The sequence below is a fragment of the Hypanus sabinus genome, chromosome 31 (genome assembly GCF_030144855.1).
Source record: "Hypanus sabinus isolate sHypSab1 chromosome 31, sHypSab1.hap1, whole genome shotgun sequence".
In the NCBI taxonomy this organism is placed as follows: domain Eukaryota; kingdom Metazoa; phylum Chordata; class Chondrichthyes; order Myliobatiformes; family Dasyatidae; genus Hypanus; species Hypanus sabinus.
In genome coordinates this window covers 206359-227611 of record NC_082736.1, presented here as the reverse complement: position 1 = coordinate 227611, position 21253 = coordinate 206359, and the positions used below count along the sequence as shown (strand labels likewise).

Genomic DNA, 21253 nt, shown 5'->3' with positions numbered 1-21253 from the left:
CCCCACCCGACACCGACCCTCTCCACCCGACACCGACCCTCTCCACCCGACACCGACCCTCTCCAACCGACACCGACCCTCCCCACCCGACACCGACCCTCTCCACCCGACACCGACCCTCTCCACCCGACACCGACCCTCTCCAACCGACACCGACCCTCCCCACTGGACACCGACCCTCTCCACTCGACACCGACCCTCCCCACTCGACACCGACCGTCCCCACCCGACACCGACCGTCCCCACCCGACACCGACCCTCCCCACCCGACACCGACCCTCCCCACTGGACACCGACCCTCTCGACGCGACACCGACCCTCCCCACTGGACACCGACCCTCTCCACCGGACACCGACCCTCCCCACCGGACAACGACCCTCCCCACTTGACACCGACCCTCTCCACCGGACACCGACCCTCTCCACTCGACACCGACCCTCTCCACTCGACACCGACCCTCTCCACCCGACACCGACCCTCCCCACTCGACACCGACCCTCCCCACCGGACACCGACCCTCCCCACTCGACACCGACCCTCCCCACTCGACACCGACCCTCCCCACTGGACACCGACCCTCCCCACTGGACACCGACCCTCCCCACTGGACACCGACCCTCCCCACTGGACACCGACCCTCCCCACTGGACACCGACCCTCCCCACTAGACACCGACCCTCCCCACTGGACACCGACCCTCCCCACCAGACACCGACCCTCCCCACCCGACACCGACCCTCCCCACCCGACACCGACCCTCCCCACTGGACACCGACCCTCTCCACGCGACACCGACCCTCCCCACTGGACACCGACCCTCTCCACCGGACACCGACCCTCCCCACCGGACAACGACCCTCCCCACTCGACACCGACCCTCTCCACCGGACACCGACCCTCTCCACCCGACACCGACCCTCTCCACTCGACACCGACCCTCTCCACCCGACACCGACCCTCCCCACCGGACACCGACCCTCCCCACCGGACACCGACCCTCCCCACCCGACACCGACCCTCCCCACTCGACACCGACCCTCCCCACTGGACACCGACCCTCCCCACTGGACACCGACCCTCCCCACTGGACACCGACCCTCTCCACCCGACACACACCCTCTCCATTCGACACCGACCCTCTCCCCTGGACACCGACCCTCTCCCCCCACTCGACACCGACCCTCCCCACTCGACACCGACCCTCCCCACTCGACACCGACCCTCCCCAACCGACACCGACCCTCCCCACTCGACACCGACCCTCCCCACTCGACACCGACCCTCCCCACTCGACACCGACCCTCTCCACTGGACACCGACCCTCCCCACCGGACACCGACCCTCCCCACTCGACACCGACCCTCTCCACCCGACACACACCCTCTCCATTCGACACCGACCCTCTCCCCTGGACACCGACCCTCTCCCCCCACTCGACACCGACCCTCCCCACTCGACACCGACCCTCCCCACTCGACACCGACCCTCTCCACCGGACACCGACCCTCCCCACTCGACACCGACCCTCCCCACTCGACACCGACCCTCCCCACTCGACACCGACCCTCTCCACTGGACACCGACCCTCTCCACCCGACACCGACCCTCTCCACCCGACACCGACCGTCCCCACCCGACACCGACCCTCTCCACCCGACACCGACCCTCCCCACTCGACACCGACCCTCTCCACCCGACACCGACCGTCCCCACCCGACACCGACCCTCCCCACCCGACACCGACCCTCCCCACTGGACACCGACCCTCTCGACGCGACACCGACCCTCCCCACTGGACACTGACCCTCTCCACCGGACACCGACCCTCCCCACCGGACAACGACCCTCCCCACTTGACACCGACCCTCTCCACCGGACACCGACCCTCTCCACTCGACACCGACCCTCTCCACTCGACACCGACCCTCTCCACCCGACACCGACCCTCCCCACTCGACACCGACCCTCCCCACCGGACACCGACCCTCCCCACTCGACACCGACCCTCCCCACTCGACACCGACCCTCCCCACTGGACACCGACCCTCCCCACTGGACACCGACCCTCCCCACTGGACACCGACCCTCCCCACTAGACACCGACCCTCCCCACTGGACACCGACCCTCCCCACCAGACACCGACCCTCCCCACCCGACACCGACCCTCCCCACTGGACACCGACCCTCTCCACGCGACACCGACCCTCCCCACTGGACACCGACCCTCTCCACCGGACACCGACCCTCCCCACCGGACAACGACCCTCCCCACTCGACACCGACCCTCTCCACCGGACACCGACCCTCTCCACCCGACACCGACCCTCTCCACTCGACACCGACCCTCTCCACCCGACACCGACCCTCCCCACCGGACACCGACCCTCCCCACCGGACACCGACCCTCCCCACCCGACACCGACCCTCCCCACTCGACACCGACCCTCCCCACTGGACACCGACCCTCCCCACTGGACACCGACCCTCCCCACTGGACACCGACCCTCTCCACCCGACACACACCCTCTCCATTCGACACCGACCCTCTCCCCTGGACACCGACCCTCTCCCCCCACTCGACACCGACCCTCCCCACTCGACACCGACCCTCCCCACTCGACACCGACCCTCCCCAACCGACACCGACCCTCCCCACTCGACACCGACCCTCCCCACTCGACACCGACCCTCCCCACTCGACACCGACCCTCTCCACTGGACACCGACCCTCCCCACCGGACACCGACCCTCCCCACTCGACACCGACCCTCTCCACCCGACACACACCCTCTCCATTCGACACCGACCCTCTCCCCTGGACACCGACCCTCTCCCCCCACTCGACACCGACCCTCCCCACTCGACACCGACCCTCCCCACTCGACACCGACCCTCTCCACCGGACACCGACCCTCCCCACTCGACACCGACCCTCCCCACTCGACACCGACCCTCCCCACTCGACACCGACCCTCCCCACTCGACACCGACCCTCTCCACTGGACACCGACCCTCTCCACCCGACACCGACCCTCTCCACCCGACACCGACCGTCCCCACCCGACACCGACCCTCTCCACCCGACACCGACCCTCCCCACTCGACACCGACCCTCTCCACCCGACACCGACCCTCCCCACTCGACACCGACCCTCTCCACTGGACACCGACCCTCTCCACCGGACACCGACCCTCTCCACTCGACACCGACCCTCCCCACTCGACACCGACCCTCCCCACTGGACACCGACCCTCCCCACTGGACACCGACCCTCCCCACTCGACACCGACCCTCTCCACTGGACACCGACCCTCTCCACTGGACACCGACCCTCCCCACCGGACACCGACCCTCCACACCGGACACTGACCCTCCCCACTGGACACCGACCCTCCCCACCGGACACCGACCCTCCCCACTGGACACCGACCCTCTCCACTGGACACCGACCCTCTCCACCGGACACCGACCCTCCCCACTGGACACCGACCCTCCCCACTGGACACCGACCCTCCCCACCGGACACCGACCCTCCCCACTCGACACCGACCCTCCCCACTGGACACCGACCCTCCCCACTGGACACCGACCCTCCCCACTCGACACCGACCCTCTCCACTGGACACCGACCCTCTCCACCCGACACCGACCCTCTCCACCCGACACCGACCGTCCCCACCCGACACCGACCCTCTCCACCCGACACCGACCCTCCCCACTCGACACCGACCCTCTCCACCCGACACCGACCCTCCCCACTCGACACCGACCCTCTCCACTGGACACCGACCCTCTCCACCGGACACCGACCCTCTCCACTCGACACCGACCCTCCCCACTCGACACCGACCCTCCCCACTGGACACCGACCCTCCCCACTGGACACCGACCCTCCCCACTCGACACCGACCCTCTCCACTGGACACCGACCCTCTCCACTGGACACCGACCCTCCCCACCGGACACCGACCGTCCCCACTCGACACCGACCCTCCCCACTGGACACCGACCCTCCCCACTCGACACCGACCCTCCCCACTGGACACCGACCCTCTCCACTGGACACCGACCCTCTCCACCGGACACCGACCCTCCCCACCGGACACTGACCCTCCCCACTGGACACCGACCCTCTCCACTGGACACCGACCCTCTCCACCGGACACCGACCCTCCACACCGGACACTGACCCTCCCCACTGGACACCGACCCTCCCCACCGGACACCGACCCTCCCCACTGGACACCGACCCTCTCCACTGGACACCGACCCTCTCCACCGGACACCGACCCTCCCCACTGGACACCGACCCTCCCCACTGGACACCGACCCTCCCCACCGGACACCGACCCTCCCCACTCGACACCGACCCTCCCCACTGGACACCGACCCTCCCCACTGGACACCGACCCTCCCCACCGGACACCGACCCTCCCCACCCGACACCGACCCTCCCCACTCGACACCGACCCTCCCCACTCGACACCGACCCTCCCCACCGGACACCGACCGTCCCCACCCGACACCGACCCTCTCCACCCGACACCGACCCTCCCCACTCGACACCGACCCTCCCCACCCGACACCGACCCTCCCCACTGGACACCGACCCTCCCCACTGGACACCGACCCTCTCCACTCGACACTGACCGTCTCCCCTCTCTTGTCTACTTCTCCCTGTGGAATCCGTGCGTTGTCTCCTGGTGCCGTGATTTCCTCCCACAGTCGGAAGGCATAGCGGGTCTGTTGTAAGTTGTCCCGTGATTATGTCAGGGTTAAATCGGGTTCGTTATCTCCTGGTGCCGTGGTTTCCTCCCACAGTCGGAAGGCATAGCGGGTCTGTTGTAAGTTGTCCCGTGATTATGTCAGGGTTAAATCGGGTTCGTTGTCTCCTGGTGCCGTGGTTTCCTCCCACAGTCGGAAGGCATAGCGGGTCTGTTGTAAGTTGTCCCGTGATTATGTCAGGGTTAAATCGGGTTCGTTATCTCCTGGTGCCGTGGTTTCCTCCCACAGTCGGAAGGCATAGCGGGTCTGTTGTAAGTTGTCCCGTGATTATGTCAGGGTTAAATCGGGTTCGTTGGGGTTTTCTGGAGTGTCACAGATCGAAGGGCCGGAAGGGCCGACTGTTTAAATTAATAAATAAAGTTTGCACAAGTGACCGTGGAAAGTGAATTGTACCGGGGGTGGGGGGCAGCTGCTTCATGTTACTGTCCTCTCTGTACTGTATTCAAAGCACTAGATCCTTTTTTCATTTTAATTTTGTCTGCCCTCTTGTTGCTCAGGATGCCTTATTCTTCCTGAAGGACTTCTTCACTGCGTTTGCAACAGGAATCAATCCCGTTGTTCCTGTGGATTCGGCTGTGGAAGGTAGGAACGCCAGGCACGGGCTGCTGCTTCATCGCTGGCATTGTTCTGTTTAAAAAAAATCTCTTACAACACAAAAGCACAGAAAGATCTGTGTTTACTGACAAATACCTTTATTGCTCAGCAAATGGTGGATGTGAGCACGAATAGTGGATGGGAGCATGAATACAGCATTTAAGAGAAGTTTGGATAGGTACATGGATGAGAAGGGTGTGGAGGGCTGTGGTCCAGGTGAAGATTGATGACACTGGGTAGTTTAAATGGACTAGATGGGCTGAAGGGCCACCTGAGGACTGGTGTTCTGTGACAGGGGATTTGTGTTGTGCCTCACTAGCTCTGAGTTCCATTGGCACAAGGGTAACGCAGTGACAGAGCAGATCGTTCTGTGTGTGAGTACAGTTCACCACTGTGAGAGTGAGCGTGTCCCCGTCCCTCAGTGTCTGTGGTCTCTGTGCGTCCGTGTGTGTGTGTGTGTGTGTGTGTGTCTATTTGTATATGGAGTTTGTATATTCTTCTTTGACTGCATGGGTTCCCATCAAGATCTCCTGTCTCCTCCGATGATGTGCCAGGGGGCAGGTAAACCGGTCCCCGGTGTGTGGGATCCGGAGTGAGCCGATGGGAATGTGGGGAGGTGCGAAGGGGAAGGTGAACCGGCCCCGGTGTGTGGGATCCGGAGTGAGCCGATGGGAATGTGGGGAGATGTGCCGGGTCGGAAGGTGAACCGGCCCCCGGTGTGTGGGATCCGGAGTGAGCCGATGGGAATGTGGGGAGATGTGCCGGGTCGGAAGGTGAACCGGCCCCGGTGTGTGGGATCCGGAGTGAGCCGATGGGAATGTGGGGAGATGTGCCGGGTCGGAAGGTGAACCGGCCCCCGGTGTGTGGGATCCGGAGTGAGCCGATGGGAATGTGGGGAGGTGCGAAGGGGAAGGTGAACCGGCCCCGGTGTGTGGGATCCGGAGTGAGCCGATGGGAATGTGGGGAGATGTGCCGGGTCGGAAGGTGAACCGGCCCCCGGTGTGTGGGATCCGGAGTGAGCCGATGGGAATGTGGGGAGATGTGCCGGGTCGGAAGGTGAACCGGCCCCGGTGTGTGGGATCCGGAGTGAGCCGATGGGAATGTGGGGAGATGTGCCGGGTCGGAAGGTGAACCGGCCCCCGGTGTGTGGGATCCGGAGTGAGCCGATGGGAATGTGGGGAGATGTGGGGTCGGAAGGTGAACCGGCCCCCGGTGTGTGGGATCCGGAGTGAGCCGATGGGAATGTGGGGAGATGTGCCAGGTCGGAAGGTGAACCGGCCCCCGGTGTGTGGGATCCGGAGTGAGCCGATGGGAATGTGGGGAGATGTGCCGGGTCGGAAGGTGAACCGGCCCCCGGTGTGTGGGATCCGGAGTGAGCCGATGGGAATGTGGGGAGATGTGCCGGGTCGGAAGGTGAACCGGCCCCGGTGTGTGGGATCCGGAGTGAGCCGATGGGAATGTGGGGAGGTGCCGGGTCGGAAGGTGAACCGGCCCCCGGTGTGTGGGATCCGGAGTGAGCCGATGGGAATGTGGGGAGGTGCCGGGTCGGAAGGTGAACCGGCCCCCGGTGTGTGGGATCCAGAGTGAGCCGATGGGAATGTGGGGAGCTGTGCCGGGTCAGAAGGTGAACCGGCCCCCGGTGTGTGGGATCCGGAGTGAGCCGATGGGAATGTGGGGAGATGTGGGGTCGGAAGGTGAACCGGCCCCCGGTGTGTGGGATCCGGAGTGAGCCGATGGGAATGTGGGGAGATGTGCCGGGTCAGAAGGTGAACCGGCCCCCGGTGTGTGGGATCCGGAGGGAGCCGATGGGAATGTGGGGAGGTGCCGGGTCGGAAGGTGATCCGGCCCCGGTGTGTGGGATCCAGAGTGAGCCGATGGGAATGTGTGGAGATGTGCTGGGTCGGAAGGTGAACCGGCCCCCGGTGTGTGGGATCCGGAGTGAGCCGATGGGAATGTGGGGAGATGTGCCGGGTCGGAAGGTGAACCGGCCCCGGTGTGTGGGATCCGGAGTGAGCCGATGGGAATGTGGGGAGATGTGGGGTCGGAAGGTGGACCGGCCCCCGGTGTGTGGGATCCGGAGTGAGCCGATGGGAACGTGGGGAGATGTGCCGGGTCGGAAGGTGAACCGGCCCCCGGTGTGTGGGATCCGGAGTGAGCCGATGGGAATGTGGGGAGATGTGCCGGGTCGGAAGGTGAACCGGCCCCCGGTGTGTGGGATCCGGAGTGAGCCGATGGGAATGTGGGGAGATGTGCCGGGTCGGAAGGTGAACCGGCCCCGGTGTGTGGGATCTGGAGAGAGCCGATGGGAATGTGGGGAGGTGCCGGGTCGGAAGGTGAACCGGCCCCCAGTGTGTGGGATCCGGAGTGAGCCGATGGGAATGTGGGGAGATGTGCCGGGTCGGAAGGTGAACCGGCCCCGGTGTGTGGGATCCGGAGTGAGCAGATGGGAATGTGGGGAGGTGCGAAGGGGAAGGTGAACCGGCCCCGGTGTGTGGGATCCGGAGTGAGCCGATGGGAATGTGGGGAGATGTGCCGGGTCGGAAGGTGAACCGGCCCCGGTGTGTGGGATCCGGAGTGAGCCGATGGGAATGTGGGGAGGTGCCGGGTCGGAAGGTGAACCGGCCCCGGTGTGTGGGATCCGGAGTGAGCCGATGGGAATGTGGGGAGATGTGCCGGGTCGGAAGGTGAACCGGCCCCCGGTGTGTGGGATCCGGAGTGAGCCGATGGGAATGTGGGGAGATGTGGGGTCGGAAGGTGAACCGGCCCCCGGTGTGTGGGATCCGGAGTGAGCCGATGGGAATGTGGGGAGATGTGCCGGGTCGGAAGGTGAACCGGCCCCCGGTGTGTGGGATCCGGAGTGAGCCGATGGGAATGTGGGGAGATGTGCCGGGTCGGAAGGTGAACCGGCCCCCGGTGTGTGGGATCCGGAGTGAGCCGATGGGAATGTGGGGAGATGTGCCGGGTCGGAAGGTGAACCGGCCCCGGTGTGTGGGATCCGGAGTGAGCCGATGGGAATGTGGGGAGGTGCCGGGTCGGAAGGTGAACCGGCCCCCGGTGTGTGGGATCCGGAGTGAGCCGATGGGAATGTGGGGAGGTGCCGGGTCGGAAGGTGAACCGGCCCCCGGTGTGTGGGATCCGGAGTGAGCCGATGGGAATGTGGGGAGATGTGGGGTCGGAAGGTGAACCGGCCCCCGGTGTGTGGGATCCAGAGTGAGCCGATGGGAATGTGGGGAGCTGTGCTGGGTCGGAAGGTGAACCGGCCCCGGTGTGTGGGATCCGGAGTGAGCCGATGGGAATGTGGGGAGTTGCCGGGTCGGAAGGTGAACCGGCCCCGGTTTGTGGGATCCGGAGTGAGCCGATGGGAATGTGGGGAGATGTGCCGGGTCGGAAGGTGAACCGGCCCCCGGTGTGTGGGATCCGGAGTGAGCCGATGGGAATGTGGGGAGATGTGCCTGGTCGGAAGGTGAACCGGCCCCCGGTGTGTGGGATCCGGAGTGAGCCGATGGGAATGTGGGGAGATGCGGGGTCGGAAGGTGAACCGGCCCCCGGTTTGTGGGATCCGGAGTGAGCCGATGGGAAGGTGGGGAGATGTGGGGTCGGAAGGTGAACCGGCCCCGGTGTGTGGGATCCAGAGTGAGCCGATGGGAATGTGGGGAGATGTGGGGTCGGAAGGTGAACCGGCCCCGGTGTGTGGGATCCGGAGTGAGCCGATGGGAATGTGGGGAGGTGTCAGGTCGAAGGTGAACCGGCCCCCGGTGTGTGGGATCCGGAGTGAGCCGATGGGAATGTGGGGAGATGTCCCGGGTCGGAAGGTGAACCAGCCCCGGTGTGTGGGATCCGGAGTGAGCCGATGGGAATGTGGGGAGATGTGCCGGGTCGGAAGGTGAACCGGCCCCCGGTGTGTGGGATCCGGAGTGAGCCGATGGGAATGTGGGGAGATGTCCCGGGTCGGAAGGTGAACCGGCCCCTGGTGTGTGGGATCCGGAGTGAGCCGATGGGAATGTGGGGAGGTGCCGGGTCGGAAGGTGAACCGGCCCCGGTGTGTGGGATCCGGAGTGAGCCGATGGGCATGTGGGAAGATGTGCCGGGTCGGAAGGTGAACCGGGCCCCGGTGTGTGGGATCCGGAGTGAGCCGATGGGAATGTGGGGAGATGTGCCGGGTCGGAAGGTGAACCGGCCCCGGTGTGTGGGATCCGGAGTGAGCCGATGGGAATGTGGGGAGATGCTGGGTCGGAAGGTGAACCGGGCCCCGGTGTGTGGGATCCGGAGTGAGCCGATGGGAATGTGGGGAGATGTGCCGGGTCGGAAGGTGAACCGGCCCCGGTGTGTGGGATCCGGAGTGAGCCGATGGGAATGTGGGGAGATGTGCCGGGTCGGAAGGTGAACCGGCCCCCGGTGTGTGGGATCCGGAGTGAGCCAATGGGAATGTGGGGAGACGTGCCGGGTCAGAAGGTGAACCGGTCCCCGGTGTGTGGGATCCGGAGTGAGCCGATGGGAATGTGGGGAGATGTGGGGTCGGAAGGTGAACCGGCCCCCGGTGTGTGGGATCCGGAGTGAGCCGATGGGAATGTGGGGAGATGTGCCGGGTCGGAAGGTGAACCGGCCCCCGGTGTGTGGGATCCAGAGTGAGCCGATGGGAATGTGGGGTGATGCCGGGTCGGAATGTGGACCGGCCCCCGGTGTGTGGGATCCGGAGTGAGCCGATGGGAATGTGGGGAGATGTGCCGGGTCGGAAGGTGAACCGGTCCCCGGTGTGTGGGATCGAGGGTCAGCCGATGGGATTGTGGGGAGATGTGCCGGGTCGGAAGGTGAACCGGCCCCGGTGTGTGGGATCGAGGGTCAGCCGATGGGATTGTGGGGAGATGTCCCGGGTCGGAAGGTGAACCGGTCCCCGGTGTGTGGGATCCGGAGTGAGCCGATGGGAGTGAGGGGAGATGTGCCGGGTCGGAAGGTGAACCGGTCCCCGGTGTGTGGGATCCGGAGTGAGCCGATGGGAATGTGGGGAGGTGCGAAGGGGAAGGTGAACCGGCCCCGGTGTGTGGGATCCGGAGTGAGCCGATGGGAATGTGGCGAGCTGTCCCGGGTCGGAAGGTGAACCAGCCCCCGGTGTGTGGGATCCGGAGTGAGCCGATGGGAATGTGGGGAGATGTGCCGGGTCGGAAGGTGAACCGGCCCCGGTGTGTGGGATCCAGAGTGAGCCGATGGGAATGTGGGGAGATGTGCCGGGTCGGAAGGTGAACCGGCCCCCGGTGTGTGGGATCCGGAGTGAGCCGATGGGAATGTGGGGAGATGTGCCGGGTCGGAAGGTGAACCGGCCCCGGTTTGTGGGATCCGGAGTGAGCCAATGGGAATGTGGGGAGATGTGCCGGGTCGGAAGGTGAACCGGCCCCGGTGTGTGGGATCCGGAGTGAGCCGATGGGAATGTGGGGAGATGTGCCGGGTCGGAAGGTGAACCGGCCCCCGGTGTGTGGGATCCGGAGTGAGCCGATGGGAATGTGGGGAGATGTGCCGGGTCGGAAGGTGAACTGGCCCCGGTTTGTGGGATCCGGAGTGAGCCGATGGGAATGTGGGGAGGTGTGCCGGGTCGGAAGGTGAACCGGTCCCCGGTGTGTGGGATCCGGAGTGAGCCGATGGGAATGTGGGGAGATGTGCCGGGTCGGAAGGTGAACCGGCCCCGGTGTGTGGGATCCAGAGTGAGCCGATGGGAATGTGGGGAGATGTGCCGGGTCGGAAGGTGAACCGGCCCCCGGTGTGTGGGATCCGGAGTGAGCCGATGGGAATGTGGGGAGATGTGCCGGGTCGGAAGGTGAACCGGCCCCGGTTTGTGGGATCCGGAGTGAGCCAATGGGAATGTGGGGAGATGTGCCGGGTCGGAAGGTGAACCGGCCCCGGTGTGTGGGATCCGGAGTGAGCCGATGGGAATGTGGGGAGATGTGCCGGGTCGGAAGGTGAACCGGCCCCCGGTGTGTGGGATCCGGAGTGAGCCGATGGGAATGTGGGGAGATGTGCCGGGTCGGAAGGTGAACTGGCCCCGGTTTGTGGGATCCGGAGTGATCCGATGGGAATGTGGGGAGGTGTGCCGGGTCGGAAGGTGAACCGGTCCCAGTGTGTGGGATCTCGGAGTGAGCCGATGGGAATGTGGGGAGGTGCCGGGTCAGAAGGTAAACCGGCCCCCGGTGTGTGGGATCGAGGGTCAGCCGATGGGAATGTGGGGAGATGTGCCGGGTCGGAAGGTGAACCGGCCCCCGGTGTGTGGGATCCGGAGTGAGCCGATGGGAATGTGGGGAGATGTGCCGGGTCAGAAGGTGAACCGGCCCCCGGTGTGTGGGATCCGGAGTGAGCCGATGGGAATGTGGGGAGATGTGCCGGGTCAGAACGTAAACCGGCCCCCGGTGTGTGGGATCCGGAGTGAGCCGATGGGAATGTGGGGAGATGTGCTGGGTCGGAAGGTGAACCGGCCCCCGGTGTGTGGGATCCGGAGTGAGCCAATGGGAATGTGGGGAGCTGTCCCGGGTCGGAAGGTGAACCGGCCCCCGGTGTGTGGGATCCGGAGTGAGCCGATGGGAATGTGGGGAGGTGCCGGGTCGGAAGGTGAACCGGCCCCGGTGTGTGGGATCCGGAGTGAGCCGATGGGAATGTGGGGAGGTGCCGGGTCGGAAGGTGAACCGGCCCCCGGTGTGTGGGATCCGGAGTGAGCCGATGGGAATGTGGGGAGATGTGCCGGGTCAGAAGGTAAACCGGCCCCCGGTGTGTGGGATCGAGGGTCAGCCGATGGGAATGTGGGGAGATGTGCCGGGTCAGAAGGTAAACCGGCCCCCGGTGTGTGGGATCGAGGGTCAGCCGATGGGAATGTGGGGAGCTGTGCTGATTTGCTGAAGTGCCGTGTGACTCAATAACTGGGCGCTGACTACTGTCTGGCCGAGCGTGTCCGGGTAGTTGGGCACACATACTTTCCAGCTGAGTCTGACAGATTGCTTCTGCCCTGTGTTGCAGCCAAACCTGAATCCAGCCAGAGGAGCAGTGGAATCTTCGAGGCCGAATCCTGCCAGAGTGGTCTGGAGATGCCGGAGATGACCGCCTCGATGGAGACAGCCTTCAGCGAGCACAGTTCATCGTCCGCCGCCTCTTCCTCTGAGCAGCCTATCTACTTCAGGTGTGCCCCCCTCTCGAGTGGCTTGTGTTTGAATGAGAGGGAGCACGGTGGCCTCCCGGCTCCAAAGCGCTGGCTGTGTGTGCAGTTCGCACTTTCATCCTGTGACCATTGTGGGCGGAGATCCTGCTTCCTGCAACGTTGCGGTTCAAAGTGGGAAGGGTTATGTAATGAGGTTGGAGCACTGGGTGTGCTCGCGCTGGAGAGGTGATGGCAGGAAGGGGGCGATCAAAACGGGTCACACGGTCGGTAGGAGTGTAGCACCATTTCACACAAACCGCTGGTGTAATTGAGCATGAAACAACAATATTACTGCAGAGGAATCTGGTCGGTCGAGTTCGACAGCTTGATCACAGGGTGCTGTGCAGAAGCCTTAGGCACACGTGTATACAGAGGCATGCAAAAGTTTGGGCACCACGGTCAAAATTTCTGTTGCTGTGAATAGTTCAGTGAGTAGAAAGAAGGTGAACCGATCTCCAAAAGTCATAAAGTTAAAGATGAAACATTCTTTTCAACATTTTAAACAGCATTAGTGTATTATTTTTGTTCTGTGCAATTTTAGAGTGAAAGCAAGGAAAGGAGCACGATGCAAAAGTTTGGGAGCCTCAAGAAATTTGAGCTCTCAAATAACTTTTACCAAGGTCTGTGGTAAAAATTACAAGTCCTGTGGACTGATGAAGTTAAAATAGAACTTTTTGGATGCAATGAGCAAAGGTATGTTTGGAGAAAAAAAGGTGCAAAATTTCATGAAAAGAACATCTTTCCAACTGTTAAGCATGGGGGTGGATCGATCATGCTTTGGGCTTGTGTTGCAGCCAGTGGCACGGGGAACATTTCACTGGTAGAGGGAAGAATTAATTCATTTAAATACCAGCAAATAATGGAAGCAAACATCACACCATTTAAAAAGCTCAAGGTGAAAAGAGGATGGCTTCTACAACAAGGTAACGATTCTAAGCACCTCAAAATCCACAATGGACTACCTCAAGAGGTGCAAGCTGAAGGTTTTGCCATGGCCTTCACAGTCCTCTGAACTAAACATCATCGAGAATCAGTGGATAGACTGCAAAAGAACAGTGCGTGCAAGACGACCCAGGAATCTCACAGAACTAGAAGCCTTGTGCAAGGAAGAATAGGTGAAAATCCCCCAACAAGAACTGAAAGACTTAGCTGGACACAGAAAGTGTTTACAAGCTGTGATACTTGCCAAAGGGGGTGTTACGAAGTACTGACCGTGCTGGGTGCCCAGACTTTGCTTCGGGCCCTTTATCTTTTCTGCCATTTTGAAATGGTAAACAGTAGAAGTAAAAAAGTAATCTTACTTAAAATATTAAAGAGATATATCATCTTTAACTTATGCCTTTTGGAAATCAGGTCATCTTTTACTCGCTACGCTTAGCTATTCACAATAACAGAAATTTGACCGGGGTGCACAAACTTGTGCATGCCACTGTACATGGACTTTTGCACACTACTGTGTAATGTGGAGCAGTGAACGAGTTCATAAATCTGTCAGGAATAAAGGATGATGGGAATGGTGAGGGTGGAGCGCCGCGAGAGGGGTGTGGGACAGGGGGCAGAGAAGGAGTGTCAGGGGAGGGGGGTATAGACACATCCAGCTCTGAGATACCAGGCAAGGTCATTTGATTCCAAACAGTTGGTTTATTAATCATTACAGAATGTCTCTCTGGTGCTTCCCGCTCCCTCCCCTCTCCCTCCCACTTTTCCCAACCGTGATTCCCCTCTCCCTGCCCCCTTCCCACTCTCAGTCCACAATAGAGACCCGGATCAGAATCAGGTTTATCATCACTCACACGTGTCAGGAAATGTCAGGGAATTTGTTTTTTTTGTGGCAGCAGTGGAGTGCGATACATACAGTCGTGTTCAAAGTCTCAGGCATTCGAGGTAGATACAGATATATACGTCTGAGACATTTGCACAGCACTGTCTGAGGTGAAATTACTTGTTTAGTGGCAGCAGTACATTGCAGTGTAAATAAGAAAACTGTGTAATCAGAAATACAGTGGATTCCGGTCAATTGGGACACATCCAGAACTGTATAGTTTTGCCAAATTAAGTGGCCGCCCCAATTAGCTGAACTTTCGCTCTCTCACGCATTCTCTCTCGACCTCTCACTTGCTCTCTCTCTCGCTCTTTCTCTGCTCTCTCAATCTCTCGCGTCCCTAATTCAGATACAGATTCAGTTTATTGTCATTTAGAAATCACAAATGCAGTTAAAAAATGAGACAACGGTCCTCCAGAATGATATCACAAAAGCAAATGACAAAACAGACTACACCAGAAAATCCACATAACGTTTGGCAATCCCCAATCCAGAGTCCGGAGAGGCTGCTGCGTATTAATATCACGTTACCGTCTTAGCGCATTCCCCGGAAAGGAGCTCCAAATCCACCAGACAGTAAAAATAGTCCAAAGATGTAAAAGGACTATAAGTTCAAAAGAAATCATCACACAGTTTCCACAAGTCCCCAGGGTCCCAACAGACTCGTCATTCCGCGCCGGCGGCAGAAGGGAATACCCCCGCTATGGACTTCCATGGCGCTGCCCGACTCAGCCTCGCAGACAACGAAAGTGAGCTGACCGCCACCATCTTGGAAGTGTACCTGCCTCGACCACCAGCCCTGACAGGACATTCAATACACAACCCTTCTCTGTGACATCCCTCCCCCGCACTTCGCTCTATTCACCTTCTCTCATTTAAACCATTTCCATAAGACCTGAAGATATTGGAGCAGACTTAAGCCATTCAGCCCATTTAGTCATGGCTGATCGATCTCCCCCTCAGCCTCACTCTCCTGCCTTTTCCAATTAATCAAGAACCTATCTCCCTCCACCCAAAATACACCCAATGACTTGGCCTCCACAGCTGTCTGTGCAGCAAGTTCCACAGATTTACCACCGACCGGCAAACGAAATTCCTTCTCATCTCCGTACAAAATGGACATCCCTCTATTCTGAGGCTGTGCCCTCATGCCCTAGACTCCCCCACAACAGGAAACATCCTCTCCACATCCACTCTATCTGTGTCCTCTGGTCCCAGACACCCCCACTATAGGAAACATCCTCTCCACATCCACTCAATCTGTGTCCTCTGGTCCCAGACACCCCCACTATAGGAAACATCCTCTCCACATCCACTCTATCTGTGTCCTCTGGTCCCAGACACCCCCACTATAGGAAACATCCTCTCCACATTCACTCTATCTGTGTCCACTGTTCCTAGACTCCCCCACTATCGGAAACATGCTCTCCAAATCCCCCTCTCATCCTCCCTTGCTCCAATGCCCCACTTCATTCTTCCTGTCCTGAGAAGACATGCTCTCTAATCCAGACAGCATCCTGGTAAATCTCCTCTGCACCCTCTCTAATCCAGACAGCATCCTGGTAAATCTCCTCTGCACCCTCTCTAATCCAGACAGCATCCTGGTGAATCTCCTCTGCACCCTCTCTAATCCAGACTGCATCCTGGTGAATCTCCTCTGCACCCTCTCCAATCCAGGCAGCATCCTGGTGAATCTCCTCTGCACCCTCTCTAATCCAGGAGGCATCCTGGTGAATCTCCTCTGCACCTTCTCTAATCCAGACAGCATCCTGGTGAATCTCCTCTGCACCCTCTCTAATCCAGACAGCATCCTGGTAAATCTCCTCTGCACCCTCTCTAATCCAGGCAGCACCCTGGTGAATCTCCTCTGCACCCTCTCTAATCCAGACAGCATCCTGGCGAATCTCCTCTGCACCCTCTGTAATCCAGGCAGCATCCTGGTGAATCTCCTCTGCACCCTCTCTAATCCAGGCAGCATCCTGGTGAATCTCCTCTGTACCCTTCCTGTAAGAGCTGACATGAAATGGGCACAGTGTGGTCTAAACAGGGTTTTATTGAGGTGGAGAGGATCTGTATCTCCTTGGTTCCTTTGGATCGGAGGCTGATTGTGGAAACAAGTTGAGTCACAGCAATGATCGTCAACTACTTGTCCATTCTTTGTCTCCGCTCTGGTGAGTTGGTCTTTGAACAGGCGCAAAGAGGCTTGAATGTAGTTTAAATTGGTTTACCCATTCACCTCTGTTCAACTTGTGACAGACATAGGAATGGAAGGACCATGGCAACACGGTCAGAACTTGCATGAAGGGCCGAAGGGCTGTGCTGTCCTGCTGTGTAAATGACCATCCCCGAATCTAACTGCAGTGCTGTGCTGAAGTCGAAGGCACGTATATATAGCCAGGGTGCCTGAGACATTTGCACAGCAGGGTTGTAATTTTACACTGAACTGCTGTCGCAAAAAGAAGCAAATTTCATGACGTATGAGTGGTGATAAACCAGATTCTGATCCGGGTCTCTATTGTGGACTGAGCGTGGGAAGGGGGCAGGGAGAGGGGAATCATGGTTGGGAAAAGGGGAAGGGAGAGGGGAGGGAGCGGGAAGCACCAGAGAGACATTCTGTAATGATCAATGAATGACCTTGCCTGGTGTCTCAGGGCTGGGTGTGTCAGTGCTCCAGCACCCCCTCCTGCACTCCTCTGTCGCCTGACCCACACACCTCCTGCGGTGATATAAATTTTTATGTGTATGTATGTGTGTGTGATTAAGGCTTTTGCAGTGCTGTATGTCCCCTCGCTTGAGTCTGTCCCACTCAGGATGGCATCTCAGTGTGTAACTTGAAACCATGTAGAGAAAGTGAGTAAATCAGACCCTGAATTTTAAAATTTATCGTGCCCCCTAGACCTTCTATATCAACACAGAATTTAAATGGCGTTTAGATACCAGGATCCAGCTTGAGAGAAGGACAGGCCTTCGAAAGTAATGTTTGTGGAGAGAAACAGTGTTCAACTGGCATGAACACCCAGCTCACACCGTCACAAACAGGAAGGTCACCCCTGACTCTTCTGACCATCAGAGTGTAGAACATTGCCTCCCGGTCAGTACGGACACGGTGGGTCACCATGTGCTGTCCCGTTCCATCTCACGGTCAGTACAGACACGATGGGTCACCCTGAGCTGTCCCGTTCCATCTCACGGTCAGTACGGACACGGTGGGTCACCCTGTGCTGTCCCGTTCGATCTCACGGTCAGTACGGACACGGTGGGTCACCCTGAGCTGTCCTGTTCGATCACCCGGTCAGTACGGACACGGTGGGTCACCCTGTGCTGTCCCGTTCGATCTCCCGGTCAGTACGGACACGGTGGGTCACCCTGTGCTGTCCCGTTCGATCTCACGGTCAGTACGGACACGGTGGGTCACCCTGTGCTGTCCCGTTCGATCTCACGGTCAGTACGGACACGGTGGGTCACCCTGTGCTGTCCCGTTCGATCTCACGGTCAGTACGGACACGGTGGGTCACCCTGTCCTGTCCCGTTCGATCTCACGGTCAATACGGACACGATGGGTCACCCTGAGCTGTCCAGTTCGATCACCCGGTCAGTACGGACACGGTGGGTCACCCTGTGCTGTCCCGTTCGATCTCCCGGTCAGTACGGACACGGTGGGTCACCCTGAGCTGTCCCGTTCGATCTCCCGGTCAGTACGGACACGGTGGGTCACCCTGAGCTGTCCCGTTCGATCTCACGGTCAGTACGGACACGGTGGGTCACCCTGTGCTGTCCCGTTCGATCTCACGGTCAATACGGACACGGTGGGTCACCCTGTGCTGTCCCGTTCGATCTCACGGTCAGTACAGACACGGTGGGTCACCCTGAGCTGTCCCGTTCGATCTCACGGTCAGTACGGACACGGTGGGTCACCCTGTGCTGTCCCGTTCGATCTCACATTCAGTACAGACACGGTGGGTCACCCTTATCTGTCCCGTTCGATCTCACGGTCAGTACAGACACGGTGGGGTCACCCTGTGCTGTCCCGTTCGATCTCACATTCAGTACAGACACGGTGGGTCACCCTTTGCTGTCCCGTTCGATCTCACATTCAGTACAGACACGGTGGGTCACCCTGAGCTGTCCCGTTCGATCTCACGGTCAGTGCAGACACGGTGGGTCACCCTGTGCTGTCCCGTTCGATCTCACGGTCAGTACGGACACGGTGGGTCACCCTGTGCTGTCCCGTTCAATCTCACGGTCAGTACGGACACGGTGGGTCACCCTGAGCTGTCCCGTTCGATCTCCCGGTCAGTACGGACACGGTGGGTCACCCTGTGCTGTCCCGTTCGATCTCACGGTCAGTACGGACACGGTGGGTCACCCTGTGCTGTCCCGTTCGATCTCCCGGTCAGTACGGACACGGTGGGTCACCCTGTGCTGTCCCGTTCGATCTCCCGGTCAGTACAGACATGGTGGGTCACCCTGAGCTGTCCCGTTCGATCTCCCGGTCAGTACGGACACGGTGGGTCACCCTGTGTTGTCCCGTTCGATCTCACGGTCAGTACGGACACGGTGGGTCACCCTGTGCTGTCCCGTTCGATCTCCCGGTCAGTACGGACACGGTGGGTCACCCTGTGTTGTCCCGTTCGATCTCACGGTCAGTACGGACACGGTGGGTCACCCTGTGCTGTCCCGTTCGAGTCTCCCGGTCAGTACGGACACGGTGGGTCACCCTGTGTTGTCCCGTTCGATCTCACGGTCAGTACGGACACGGTGGGTCACCCTGTGCTGTCCCGTTCGATCTCACGGTCAGTACGGACACGGTGGGTCACCCTGTGCTGTCCCGTTCGATCTCACGGTCAGTACGGACACGGTGGGTCACCCTGAGCTGTACAGTTCGATCTCCCGGTCAGTACGGACACGGTGGGTCACCCTGAGCTGTCCCGTTCCATCTCACGGTCAGTACGGACACGGTGGGTCACCCTGAGCTGTACAGTTCGATCTCCCGGTCAGTACGGACACGGTGGGTCATCCTGAGCTGTACAGTTCGATCTCCCAGTCAGTACGGACACGGTGGGTCACCCTGAGCTGTACAGTTCGATCTCACGGTCAGTACGGACACGGTGGGTCACCCTGTGCTGTCCCGTTCGATCTCCCGGTCAGTACGGACACGGTGGGTCACCCTGAGCTGTCCCGTTCGATCTCCCGGTCAGTACGGACACGGTGGGTCATCCTGTGCTGTCCCGTTCCATCTCACGGTCAGTACGGACACGGTGGGTCACCCTGTGCTGTCCCGTTCGATCTCACGGTCAGTACAGACACGGTGGGTCACCCTGTGCTGTCCCGTTCGATCTCACGGTCAGTACGGACACGGTGGTCACCCTGAGCTGTCCCGTTCCATCTCACGGTCAGTACGGACACGGTGGGTCACCCTGAGCTGTCCGTTCCATCTCACAGTCAGTACGGACACGGTGGGTCACCCTGTGCTGTCCCGTTCGATCTCACGGTCAGTACGGACACGGTGGGTCACCCTGTGCTGTCCCGTTCCATCTCACGGTCAGTACGGACACGGTGGGTCACCCTGTGCTGTCCCGTTCGATCTCACATTCAGTACGGACACGGTGGGTCACCCTGTGCTGTCCCGTTCCATCTCATGGTCAGTACGGACACGGTGGGTCATCCTGTGCTGTCCCGTTCCATATCACGGTCAGTACGGACACGGTGGGTCACCCTGAGTTGTCCCGTTCGATCTCACGGTCAGTACGGACACGGTGGGTCACCCTGTGCTGTCCCGTTCGATCTCACGGTCAGTACAGACACGGTGGGTCACCCTGAGTTGTCCCGTTCGATCTCACTGTCAGTACGGACACGGTGGGTCACCTGTGCTGTCCCGTTCGATCTCACGGTCAGTACGGACACGGTGGGTCATCCTGAGCTGTCCCGTTCGTAGTTCTATGCAGTACAGGCTCCTGGGATTCAGTGTCTCGATTTACCCCGTGAGCCGAGGTGTGGAGAGTGGGTGATAATGCGATGAGCTTCACTGACCGTGTGTTGGCCTTTGAGGGAAGAATACTGTGGGTGTGAGTTTTCACGTCGTCTCTCTGTTCACAGGAATTCCGATTTATCTCAGAGGTGCCCATCTGGCTGGACTATCACGGAAAGACTCGTAACCATGGATCAAGTGAGTATGCTGTCATTAGCTGACAGAGAGTACCTCATTCAATACACTTCTCTCCCTCTCCGCCCCCTCTCCCTCCCTCCTCTCCTTCTCCCCTCTCCCTCTCTCCTTCCCTCTCTCCCTCTCCCCATCCCCCTCTCCCTCTCCCCCTCTCCCCCTCCTCCCTCTCCCTCCTTTCCCTCTCACCCTCTCCCCCCTCTCCCTCTCCCCTCGCCCTCTCCCTCTCCCCCTCCATCCCCTTCTCCCTCCCCCTCCCTCCCCCCTCTCCCTCTCCTCCCCCTCCTCTCCCTCTCCCCTCCTCCCCTCTCCCCTTCCTCTCCCCCTCTCATCTCCTCCTCCCTCTCCCCCTCCTTCCCTTCCCCTCTCCCTCTCCCCTCTCTCCCTCTCCCCTCTCGCCCTCTCCCCTTTCTCCCCTCCTCTCCCCCTTTCCCTCTCCCCCTCACCTCCCCTCTCCCCTTCCCTCTCACCCTCTCCCTTCCTCTCCCATCCCCTCTCCCCTCTCCCCCTCTCCCCCTCTCCCCCTCCCCTCTCCCCCTCATCCCCCTTTCCCTCTCCCCTCTCCCTTCCCCCTCTCCCCTCCCCCTCTCCCCCTCTCCCTCGTCCCCTTTCCCTCTCACCCTCTTCCCCTCTCTCCCCTCATCCCCCTCCCCTTCTCCCTCCCCCTCTCCTTCCTCCTCTCCCTCTCCCCCTCCTCTCCCTCTCCTCCCTCTCCCTC

The 21253-nt window shown here is 60.5% G+C and overlaps 2 protein-coding genes across 2 annotated transcripts in view; both read left to right on the top strand.

Moving 5' to 3' along the window:
- The window catches only part of atg2a (autophagy related 2A), a 464956-nt gene that overhangs the window by 425727 nt on the left and 17976 nt on the right, over positions 1-21253 (top strand). The window contains exons 35-37 of the mRNA XM_059954818.1: positions 5286-5370; positions 12376-12536; positions 20472-20541. Coding sequence (XP_059810801.1) covers positions 5286-5370; positions 12376-12536; positions 20472-20541 — 316 coding nt within the window. The remainder of the gene's footprint in view (positions 1-5285; positions 5371-12375; positions 12537-20471; positions 20542-21253) is intronic.
- On the top strand, positions 8972-9888 carry LOC132383723 (LWamide neuropeptides-like). Its single transcript, XM_059954911.1, has 2 exons — positions 8972-9054; positions 9338-9888. The coding sequence occupies exons 1-2, from the start codon at positions 9040-9042 to the stop codon at positions 9764-9766; spliced, it is 444 nt and encodes a 147-aa protein (XP_059810894.1). The 5' UTR covers positions 8972-9039; the 3' UTR covers positions 9767-9888.